We start from the raw sequence: 12,806 nt of genomic DNA on the forward strand, positions 1-12,806 counted from the left end.
TCAATGAAGTTGGATGATAAACAGTTTAACTTTAAACTGTGAAAGGGGTTATTTACTATTAGAATGGTAAGGACGTGGAACTCCCTTCCACAATTGTTGGTGGCAGCAGGAAGGTTCGATAATTTCAAAAAACCTTTAGATAGGCATCTTACTGTAACCATTATACATGTATATGGGAAGTGTTAGCGATATAAATGCATAACACACCCACACAGGTTGAACTGGATGGACTTATGTCTTTATTCACCCTTACTAACTATGTAACTATATAAAAAAAAGTCTCACTCTCTACAGTAGCTCTCATTACAAAGTGTCTGTAGGAAGCAGATAGGTAATGGGAACCCTCAGTATCTTATAATCACAGATATGTTTCACAGTTGTCACTAAACAGGAAGCCTGCCCTGAGCAATGTTGTACACCCTTTGCTTAAGCACATATATGTTGACAGGAAGTGGCTGCAAAAGGGGCTAAAAAAGTTCATCAGTACTGAGAGTAAAAAAAAACTTTGATAGACAGTTTACATCTTCTATTCCAAACTGAATTTTCATTTATGCACATGGGAGAATTACTGTGACACAAAACTCCAAACTACAGTATTCTCTTCCTACAGTTATACAATAAGCCATGGTGCATAGGGATGAGTGAACTGCCTGTGTTCAATTTGCAAGGTTGTGTAGAATCCTGCTTGAAATCCATGAAACTCAAACTTGGCATTGAACCATACGTTTTTGACCCTTTCAGATTGGTGCTCTTTCCCAGTGTGACAAAAGCGCCTGAAAACAATTCCCCATTAAATACTATGGACTTGTTCATACTGCATGTACACTCCACTTTTAAAAGTTCTGCAGGTTGTATCTGTAGTGCAGTTTTTCTAAAGTGCATCAAAAAGGCACCTTCCATTGTAAGTCAATGGGAGTGCATCAAAAGCCCATTAGTGCAGGGCCCTTATGCTACCATTAAAAGTGCAGCAAAATGGCATCAGTGTGAAAGGGCCCTTAGGGGAATGGATAGAATTATCTTAATACCAAATATTGTCCATTTTCAAGACTAAATCGGTAAGCTATTCTAAAAGAAAAAGTCATGGGAAGCTAGAAACTGCCATTGGTGACATTTAGCAAAGAAAAACACTGATTTATTACCATGGACAGCTGCACCAGATTCTGTGTGCACCAGTTTTAAGCCTTTTACACACGATCAGATTATTGGATGAATGTTCGTCAGTTTTTTGAAAAATTGAAAGTGAAGAGAGTACTCACCATCAGAAAATGTTCTGACGACAGAATTCAACGTCAGAAGTAACGTAATGTGTTGAATTATTTTGTATGTGTTCTTTCATTTTTGAGCATGCCTAGTCTTGCTCTTCAGATTTTGTTTTGTCAGAAAACCGTACTAATGAAAAAAAAATCAAATGTGGTCACATCAGACAAATATTTTCAAGCCTGCACAGCCAGTTTTTGTCTGCCGAAAATTCATATTCGGCTGTCAATAGCAGCATACTAACGATCAGAAAATCAGCAGATCGTTCATTGGACGAAGTTTATCTTCAGATTTTATGACCAAGTGTATTGGCCTTTAGTAAATCTCCCCCATTGCTAAGTTGGACCTTTAAGTTACTAGATAAATTATTCTCAATGTACACCAAAACTTAAAAACTTTAAATCTAGCATCATAAAGTTATCATTTACAGATTAAAAATGGTACATATTTTTGCTTAACATTCCATCCACCATCACTTAACCACTTACAGACCGGACCATTTTGCTGGTCAAAGACCAGACCACTTTTTGCGATTCGGCACTGCGTCGCTTTAATTGACAATTGCGCGGTCGTGCGACGTGGCTCCCAAACAAAATTGATGTCCTTTTTTTCCCACAAATAGAGCTTTCTTTTGGTGGTATTTGATCACCCCTGCGGTTTTTATTTTTTGCGATATAAGCAAAAATAGAGCGACAATTTTGAAAAAAACGCATTATTTTTTACTTTTTGTTATAATAAATATCCCCCAAAAATATATAAAAAAACATTTTTCCCTCAGTTTAGGCCGATACGTATTCTTCTACATATTTTTGGTAAAAAAAATCGCAATAAGCGATTATTGATTGGTTTGCGCAAAAGTTATAGCGTTTACAAAATAGGGATAGTTTTATAGCATTTTTATTAATAATTTTTTATTATTTTTTTTTTAATAGTAATGGCGGCGATCAGCGATTTTTATTGTGACTGCGACATTGTAGGGGACCCATCGGACATTTTTGACACATTTTTGGGACCATTGTCATTTATACAGTAATCACTGCTATATAAATGCAGTGATTCCTGTGTAAATGACACTGGCAGTGAAGGGGTTAACCAGTGGGTGGCAGTGTAGGGGATAAGTGTTCCTAGGGGTGTGTTACTAACTGTGGGGGGGTTGGGCTTTCATTTAGTGAACACTGATCTCTGCTCCAATCACATCATCAGCGATCGAGTCCGCGGGTCCCGCAACCAGACTCACGGGGGTCCCGACCAGCGCGGGAGCGCGCCGCCGGCGGCGCGCTCCCGATGGCAGGGCGGCATTGAAGATTAGACGTACCTGTACACCAATATGCCTGCCCGTGCCATTCTGTCTACGTACATCGTCGTGCGCTGGTCGGGAACTGGTTAAGTTGCAAACAAAAAGTTATTTTTTCAAATAAGATTTTGCAACATAATTTCTGTACATAAAGCTATTTTGAATGTATCCAGGAGAACTCACAGAAGATAACACACAAAAGAGGCAACTTATCACCACTACCACAATATATTTTCTTTCCTTATAATGGGGTATAATGGGGGTGAATACCGCCTTAGCTACTGTATGTTCATTTTGCCATGTTATTGTCCAGAAAAAAAGTATTTTGCTAGGAACAGCCTTGTTCAATGCTCAACTGCAAACATATTTCAGGCAAGGTACATTTCTGAATTTTTCCAGAGAAAGGGAGCAAGAAGGCTGTTGGCACACTCTACCTTTCTTGGCTGGAGATGGTATGAGCTCAGTCATCTCTCGGTCTGGGCAGAGGGAATTTTAGTTTTTAGGATTAAACCTAGTCAAATTTTTGCACATTCCAAACCTATGCAGAATGCACACCTGCATCATAAATCCAGGGAGTAGCAGTAGCGGGTTTCTTGCTGAGTGGCCACTTATCTCTCTTTTATTGACATTTACCCTTCTTTCTATATGTATGGGCTTCATTAGTAACTCTTATACCATAACAACCTTCTGGTTTAGCCGCAATGTCTCTGGATACCAGGGATGTTGGTCTATATGTTCAGGCTGTATATTATCTCTTTTGGTGTAACTTGTGACTTACTCTATATTCTATAGGCAGCACATACCTTTTGTCTATTATATTTCTACTTTATATTGGATATGTTTCAGTATATATTTTGTCCTTATGAAAAAAAAACAACAATAAATAGTTTGACTTTCAATGTAACTAGGTAACTATATTGCGACTTGTTCTTGATGTGTTGGCTTTTTGCCACATTTGAAATGCAAAAAAAAGCCTTTAATTCCATGCATTATTTAGGAACGTGATAACAGTAAAACAAAGCAACTTTAGACCAAATTAGAAAATCTTTCAGGTGATCAGAAATAACATACACAGTGGAAACACAGACAATGCAAAGTACGTACTTAACAAGAAAATAACCATGCCTATCGGTGTTTATATTTGGTGATATCTCAGTTCAAAGATTGTCACCTATTAAGTGGAACTCCAGAGACACTCTAATGTCAGTCTGTTAATTGGACAATAACTCACCAACATTATTTGGCTCCAGTAATCAGGCAGGTGCAAAAAATTGTAGAGCTAAACTTTAAAACGGCAGTGTGTCACCTATCTGGCTATGCGTTTTGGCAGAAGTGCATACCTCACAATAACAGAGTGGAACAGATGTACGAATTTACTACAAATCTGTGTGGCGTAATAGTATTTTAAAGTGTTACTAGGAATGAACTTGCTTGCTTTACAAACATTGTAGGCATGTTAATGAAGTTAACTGATTCACTAACATAATTCGCAATCTTTATAGAAAACTCAAGTGTATATAGTACTTCCCCATCCTACACATAGTTTTATTATCCACCCATCTAATTTGCCTACATTGGGGGAAGTTGCCATCACTCATGGTTGGCTGTTTAAAATGACATAATAACTGCTCATGTCTTGGCTTCTCTTTGTTTCTAGAGATAACCAGTCAATCATAAGCTCACTCACAAGTATGGGGGAGACCGAGAGTGTTAGATCCTGGGTAGGATCATCAGCCAGCTGGGCATCACCTTCTGGAGGCAGCATGTGTGGACGCTTTTCCAGGCAGTCAACATCTGATACTTTGAGTGTTCACAGTTTACGGTAAGGGAGTATTCTTTATTATTACTTTTTTTTATACTATACTATATTAATGTATATCGTATTACTGAATTTAAAGTGTAATTTAATGATCATGGAAAAATATTAGTAGCAGAGGTCTCACTGGAATTTTAAAATGGTAAACAAGGTATATGATTGTCAATTATAGGAATATTGCAAAACCAGTTCCGATGTCTAGTTAAGTATACAATTCCCAATACCAACAATGGTGAATATGCACGCCAGTGTTCCTAGAAGTAAATATTGATAAAAAAAAATATTTGTGGTCTTTGTGGGACACATGTAGTCAAATATCCTGTTGCTGTAGTTGGTAATATAAGACTAGTCCTGTCTTTACTGGGGCATTTGTTTACACTTTTGTGGCTAAAAGTTTCAAGTAGTGTTTTTACTATAAAACCCCCATTTCTGGTTGTCATTAATTAGAATTAAAAGCCGACCATTGGAAGTCCCAGTAAAGAAAATGCTAAAAAACTAATAACTGGGCAGAAATAGCTTCCACTGCTTTTACTGGTCACATGGCCTGTCGTCTCCTTTTCTTAATTAAAGGAACTGTAAAGTCTTAAGGTTTTTCACCTTAATGCATTCTATGCATTAAAGTGAAAAAACCTTCTGTGCTGCAGCTGCCCCCCAGAGCCCCCATTTTCCTTACCTGAACCCGGTCGTTCCAGCGACGAGAATGAGCCCAGCAGCCCCAGTCGCTATCTCGGGTCCTCATTGGATAGATTGATAGTGGCAAGAGCCATAGGCTCCCTCTGCTGTCATTCAAATCCAGTGATACGGGGGTGGGGCCAAGTTATTCTGTCTGTGTCAATGGACGCAGCAGCAGGACTCGTTATCGCGCCCGCATGAGTGCCCCGATGAAATGCGGCTCTCCATGGGGGAACTCGATGAAGAGGAGGATACAGGATCCCTGCCGGGAGAACCCAGAAAAGGAGGATTGAGGCCACTCTGTGCAAATCCCTTGCACAGAGCAGGTAAGTATAACATGCTTGGTATTTAAAGAAAATACAATGACAAAATACAATGACAAATTTACAATGACTTTAACTATTTTGTGCTGAAGAATATTAATTTAAAGATGTTTTACATAGCTATACCAGCAAAAGGGGCCAGCCTGAAGTGATCAAGCAAGACTTAATTTTCTGACTAAAGCTCCACTTTAAATAGCTGGGCTCATAACTGATCACATTTTTAGCATCATGGCAATTGCAGATCAAAGGCTAAGATGGCAGCTTCCTTGGCTGAAAAGGATAGGATGGTTTAGTTCTGCTTTAATTTGTTAACTGATTGCTTGATTCATTGTTATTACAGACTGACAATTGAGTGTTTGTGTGTGTTAGATTTATAGTTTTATTGTTAATTTAAGTTTTTGATATTGGCAATCGGTTGCTAGATTAGGTCAGTTAATCTGCTCTTTTGCCAAGCTAATTTATAACATAGATTGAGCCAGTTAATTGCTTAATTATCCACACGAGCCATACACAGTCTTGGCAGATATATTTACAGGTGTACACTGCATACTTAGAGGTCAGAGGTCCCATACCTAAGCTAAATAATAGAAAATTAACTGGTTTTACAATTTAAAAAAAATCACACGTTTTACTTTGTGTCTTTTACTGTTACATTTTTTGTTTTTTTTTGTCTCTGATTCCAATAAAAGTTCAATGCCAGATAGTAATAGTGAGGTTTATTTAATTAAGATGGAGAGTGCAAAATCAGGCTCACTTCTGCATATAAACCAATCAGCTTATAACATCAGCTTGTTCAATTATAGTGTTTGTTAACCCCAAAAAATTGAGATCCTGGTCCCTTAAAGCAGAATAAACAGCACAGTGCTTGTGCTGTGTATTCTGCCCCTCTCTAAACTGTAAAAAAAACCTTCCTGATCCTGACACCTCATGTATCCCCCCCCTCCCCCCAGCTGACCATGAAAATCAGGGCTGCTGATGGTCGTGGTGGGTGTGGTCACGTGATTGGCCTGAAGATCATTGTAAATCTGTATTTACAAGCTTCGTTTTTATTAACCACTTCAATACAGGGCACTTTCTCCCCCTTCCTTCCCAGCCCAATTTTCAGCTTTCAGCACTCTAGCGCTTTCAGTGACAATTGCACAGTCATGCTACACTGTACCCAAATGAAATTTTTATCATTTTGTTCGCACAAATAGAGCTTTATTTTGGTGGTATTTATTCATGACTCCGTTTTTTATTTTTTGTGATACAAGCGCAAAATGCGGAAATTTGGAAAAAAAAACAATATTTTCTTTTTTCTATTTTAAAAGAAATCCAATAAAATCAAATTTTGTCATAAATTTAAGCCAAAATGTATTCTGCTACATGTTTTTGGTAAAAAAAATTCCGTTAAGTGTATAATAATTGGTTTGTGTGATCACGGACATATGTACGCAAATGATCATGTACATATGTGTGCAGGTGATCACGTACATATGTGTGCAGATAATCATTGGGACATGTGATTTTAGTGGGACATATGTGGGGGACATGTTTTTATTATTAGGGACATGTGTTTTTATTATTTGGGGACATGTATGTTTTGGGGACATGTGTGGGGACATTGTGTTTATACTGTGTGGTGTGTTTACTGTGTGGTGATTTGTGTGTACACTAGACTAGTGATCAGTGAGTAAAAAGCTGTAAAAAACAGCTCATACTCACTGATCATCAGCCGGCTGCAGCGATCTGCTCTCCTCTCCTCAGCGATGACTTCTGTGTGAGGAGAGGAGGAGCCGATTGCCTAGCAACCAGCTGTTTGTTTACATCACGTGACGGCCGTGATTGGACACGGCCGTCATGTGATCAGGAGGGCCAATCACAGAGCCCTCCTGCCGATCTGAGATGCGCCGTGTCCGGGTGACACGGGCGCATCGGGATCGCGCCGCTGCGCGGGCGCGCGCGCGATCCCGCTCCTCCTGATGGACGTTCCTGAACGTCCTATCAGGAGTAGACGGCTCCCACCCGGCCGTATATGTGCATTGGCCGGGTGGGAAGTGGTTAAAAGACTTATACAGTGTGCTATGCCTAACTATAATAGAGGGGCAGGCAGTCCTTTCCATATTTAGGTTCGCAAACACTTTAACCACTTTCAAACCAGCCGCAACAGATTGGCACAATCCTGTGAACCGTTGTAGATATACGTTGGTCCCTTTAAGCAGAATAGCAGCTGCGCCTGCCTGCCCGCTGCACAGCAGGGGTGCCGATGCTCATGACCAGCGGTTGCGATGACTGCCAGCCACAAGCGATCATGGGCAGAACAGGGACATCTGTGTGTAAACACGCACATCCCCGTTCTGTGAGGAGAGGAGAGAGAGATTGTGAGTTCCCACATGCTGGGAACCACAATCTCTCATCTCCTATAGTCAGTCCCATCCCTCAAAGTTAGAACACACACCTAAGGAACACAGTTAACCCCTTGATCGCCCCCTAGTGTTAAGCCCTTCCCTGCCAGGAACATTTATACAATAATCAGTGCATTTTTATAGCACTGATCGCTGTATAATTGTCAATCAACCCAAAAATATGTCAAAAGTGTCCAATGTGTCTGCCATAATGTCGTAGTCTCAATAAAAATTGCAGATCGTCACCACTATTAGCGCAAAAAATAAAAACCGCAGAGATGATCAAATACCACCAAAAGAAAGCTCTTTGTGGGAAAAAAGGAAGTCCACTTTGTTTGGATACAATGTTGAAAGGTGACTACAACTAGGTTTTAAAATACCTTTTTTAGCTTTTGTCAAATTTCTTTTCTTCCGGGTATTGGCTGCGCCATATTTACTAGTGATTGTTGACTCTTTTGTGGATGTAACTTCCGCCCTTAGTTTGTTTCCCTGTCTATATCTTGCACATGCGCGATTGCATCTGAACCAAGCCTCTGTCTCGATCGCCGTTACTACAGCAACCGAGCTAAGCCATTAATGACAGAGAATCACTTCCCTTGTGTGACATGGAGAGCAGAGTATCGCAAGACTTTCCCTTCTCAATGCCAGTAAATAACCCGGCATGCAGAGGATCGTCAAATGGCACACGTAGAGTGTCATTAAAAAAGCTTGCAAGACGGATTATGAGGAAACAGAAAGATTAAGTGAAATTTCTGAGCCAGCGATTAGCTGCCTGTTCTATATAGATCACAGTGAGCTAAATTGAAAGTGGGGGGTTTACAACCACTTTAAGCTTTGGCAATAAAACCTGGAAGCTGATTTCCATGCAGAAGTGAACCTGATTTTGCACCCAGCTTTAGTAAATCAACTCCACAGTCTGTCACTACTAACCTGTGGCAGCCCGGTTGTTACAGCTTTTTAACAGATCTGCAAGGTATCATTTGGATTGTGTCCGGTAGCTGCTGTCTGCCAAGCTACCGAAACCGTAGGTTAAGCGATCTCACCACAACTGGATAAAATATAGAGATCACACTTCAGTGCTTAGATTGTGCAAGAAGAACAAATAGTGCCTACCAGGTAAAGCCTCTGACTGTAAATGGTATAAACCAGATTGAATAATGCCTGATAATCTGAAATACTTTTAAGCCAAAAATATAATTAATGAGAAAAATGTTTCTTCCTTTAAAACTACCATCATTCACAATAAAAATATACTAACTGTATGAAATCCTTCAGAAAATCCCAAATAAAATTCCACAATCATTGGTTGTGTGACCACTGAAGTGGCAGAAAGCTGGTGTTTTGGTTCTTTTACTAGATGGGTATGTTTTATATTTATTACCAACATACACAAAAGCCACTATCACACCTAAATAGAGATCTAACTTGGAGATAGCTAGGTATCTTATTTTTCTCTACTTTGGCTTCTCATTCTCACTTAAATCTAAAGACAAGAGAAGGTTTGTAAAGCAACAACACCTGGCTCAGTCTCAAGTTTCTAGAAAATACTGCCGAAAGAAAGCACCATGTCTGTGGTAAGAAAGGTATAGAAAATGACACTCACTTATGTAGGACAGATTGCTATTTAATACCATCCTTGCATATTCCTGACTGCTGCAGAATTTTCTACACAGGGCCAAATTTATGAGATCTGTATTTCATTTAATTTTCACTTTTAAAACACATTGAATGTTTCTTCATTGTTGAAAATCCTGATATTAGGAAGGGTTTGGGATTATTTTATTTCATAATTTCTGTAATACTTAACCACTTGTAACATGAAAATAGTCCATTTCAATTGTAAAACTATACATTTTAAATGTTACATCACTATTCATTAGCGGCGACAATATTTTCTATGGGCAACACTTCAAAATCTCCCTGTAGGTCATCAGTTTAGTGTTACGGAGGTGTTGTGCTAGAATTATTGCGCTCCCTCCGGCATCACAGCTTTCCGGGTCACAGCAAGAAAAGGAGGAGATTGGATGTGTGTCCACTCTTCCCCCCCTTCACCCGCCACCCTTCACCCACCAGCATCTGCGATGTTAGCCTCAGGCCTGCAAAGGGGCAAGCGGCACACAAAATATGTGGTGAGGTGCAGGACCATTGGGGGGGGCGCCGGTACCAGGGGTGTGTGGAAGCAATCAGGTGGCAGTGCAACCACTTAAATGCTTCCACCTGATAGGCAGGAATCTGCTGGGCAGTTTACACACAATCCCAGTGGCTGAAGGCAATGGATTCTGTCTGTAACCCTGATGCATAGAACTGGCAGCGAAAGAGTTAAAAAAGGTACAGCATGCTGCTATTTTTTGCACCCAAAGACACTGTATGCACGTAAAGGCACATGAGTGCACAGCAAATACCTGTAAATGGAACTCAGTAAAAAAGAAATAATTAATAATAGCTAAAAAATGCATGCACTAAAAAGCAGAAATGCACCACAGATGGACTACAAATACATGTAAACGTGCATGCACCACTGCACACTAAACATAAGAATTGTGGTGTAAACTAGCCCTTAAAGTTCTGAGAATGCAGATTTTTTTTACTCTTAAAATTGTCCCCTCCTCCTTCCTGACATCTATGCTTACTAACTTGTGTAAGAAAGAAGTGAATATCTACTTATTTTCAGTCCCTCTGGTTTAATCGTGTGATCTTGCTCCCCTGTTTCAGCCAGTGTGGCTTCAGGGCAGAGGAGGGACCAGTGACACCAGATGGGCCATTGGTGACAGTGAAGTCACTGCTTCAGGCATTAGTAGCCATTGTTGGAGAAATCTCTCCTCTTGCTTGCACCACCGCTAGCAGACATTACATGACCAGATTGGAGTAAACTAAAAATAGGCTAGTATATACATCATGCCCCTGGAAGACGTCATTTTTGACAAAACGGCATAGGGAGAAGCAGCGTTCTGACATCACCACAAATCCACGCTAGTCCCGGAAGCAATGGGCAGTGACTGTATAGCCGGCCGACTTGAACATTTTATCTTGTACGCTTTTATATAGGAGAGACATGTAAATGCAATATGGTTGTGTGTTATTAAAAGAAGTTTACAGTATTAGATTATGGTAGTTCCTTTGTTCTTTTATATGGGAAATGAGTTTATAATCCATACGGTGTGTGTACTGGAGAATATCTATTGCTATTACAAGCGGAGCAGTGGAAAACGGTGCTTGCCATTCTGACACGGAGACCCTGGCTGGGGGCTAAGCCACAGGTATAATTAGATCTTGTAAAAGGGATCTGATCAGCTGGTAAGCAGCAGTATTTTTATTGGTGGAAGATCCCTTTACTATATTATGGCACTTCTTCTTGAGTGTTGTGTGTAACATCACTTTGGAGGTCCTAAGAAACATCATTGGATTTGGAGTGTGCACTATTTAACCCCTTATTTACAGAGTGTGATTTATTTCCATATCGATATTTGAATATTTTTTGATATGTAAAAATATTTTTTTCAATTTTGATATAATTTTTATCTGAATCGTTTTTGCACTATTATTTATTTTATATACAGTATATGGGTTAACTATATATGTTTTTTCAAGAATTGTAGCACAGCTCTTCTTTTTAGTTTATGATATTATTGTGTCACATTGAGTTTCCCCTATTTCTTTATTCACGCTTCACTTTAGTAATTTCATTTTTTGGAGTAATATTTCTTTAGTCACGTTATATTTAAATTATCTATCTATTGGTGGATTTTAATAGACAGCGCTGTATTGCCACTTTTTCTAGTATATACATCTTTCTTACACAGGTAAGTAAGCATAGGTGTTTGAAGGGGTGAGAGGACCGTTTTATAAGTAGTTAGGTTTAAGTTGGAATTCCATTTCATTGGATGTGTCTTTTTTAATTATGTTTTATAACAAATATATTTTTGTCATGTTAAGAAAACTGTTTTGAGACCAAAATGCTGCCAATTTAACCTGGAGTATGGTTTGAAAAAGAAATGTGTGAGACTGAGAGTTAACATTTAATTCTGCTAAAAAACGGGGAGTGTAAAGTGTATACAAAAGGCAAAAATTCACCTTGCTAAGAAAAATATTGGTTTGCAAATGTTAGGATGATAGAAGTCAGCAGAGCTTCACCTTATTCACTAAGCTAAGGGAAAACACCCTTGCAAAGTGAAAATTCCCCTGAAAAGGGAACAACCTATTAACCTTTAGTAAATCAACTCCTTCAAATGACAGACATAGATATCTACATATTTTTCTGGGTTGATTGCTTATAGTTTTAAAGTCAAATGTGATAATCAGGCACCTAGCATTGGCAGAATAAAATGACATCTTCCACATTTCTCTTGAGAAATGTTTATTTTAAGCAAGCTAAATGTCTCATGGAATAAAACTCAGCACTGTTCGCACCTAAGAGTTGCCATCTTGTTTCCAGGAGGAATGGAGTCAGCATTTCTATCACTCAGAGATCTTACACCTGCTCTATCTATCTTCCCCCTTTATTTTTATCCTCTGTCTCATTTGTTCAGTCTTTTTACCTGACTGGCTTTGGAAAAAATTGTAGCAGAGCAATTGTGATACATTTCTCTTCACATATCGAGGATACATGTGAACAGTCCAATTGAGACCCATGTAAATAGAAGGTAATAAGTAGATTTAAACTTAGAGCCTGCATTTACAAGATTAATAGCTTTATTTGCATTTCAGATTGTTTGTATTGTACTACTATGTCCACTGCAGAAACTATGAATAAATAAGAAAAAGGAAAGCTGAACATAATTCTGGTTATGCGCTAAAATGTATGACTGGATGTCACCATCAGACATCAGACAGGGACACGGGAGCTTGCTTTCTATATGTATACTTTTATAGGCCATCCACAGAGATAGCAGGCTATGAAGGCCTTTTACTTTAGCTAGTAATCTGTCAAAGCTGTTCAACAATATGTTAACATATTTCATAATCAAATGTCCAGAAAATGTTGCATTATTTAAACGACTACAGCCAAGGCTGGCTTTAAAATATTTACTGCCACAAATCACTTTTTTCGTTGCTGTCATTTT

At 39.0% G+C, this 12,806-nt stretch overlaps 1 protein-coding gene across 3 annotated transcripts in view; it reads left to right on the top strand.

Moving 5' to 3' along the window:
• MYO18B (myosin XVIIIB) overlaps nt 1–12,806 on the top strand; it is an 861,659-nt gene that overhangs the window by 814,503 nt on the left and 34,350 nt on the right. For all 3 annotated transcript variants that reach the window (XM_077461361.1, XM_077461362.1, XM_077461363.1), the window contains one exon: nt 4,209–4,373. In XM_077461361.1, the coding sequence (XP_077317487.1) occupies nt 4,209–4,373 (165 nt within the window). The remainder of the gene's footprint in view (nt 1–4,208; nt 4,374–12,806) is intronic.

This window comes from Lithobates pipiens, unplaced genomic scaffold, assembly GCF_037356315.1.
Source record: "Lithobates pipiens isolate NorthernLeopardFrog02 unplaced genomic scaffold, aLitPip1_a1.2 Scaffold_3, whole genome shotgun sequence".
Lineage (NCBI taxonomy): Eukaryota > Metazoa > Chordata > Amphibia > Anura > Ranidae > Lithobates > Lithobates pipiens.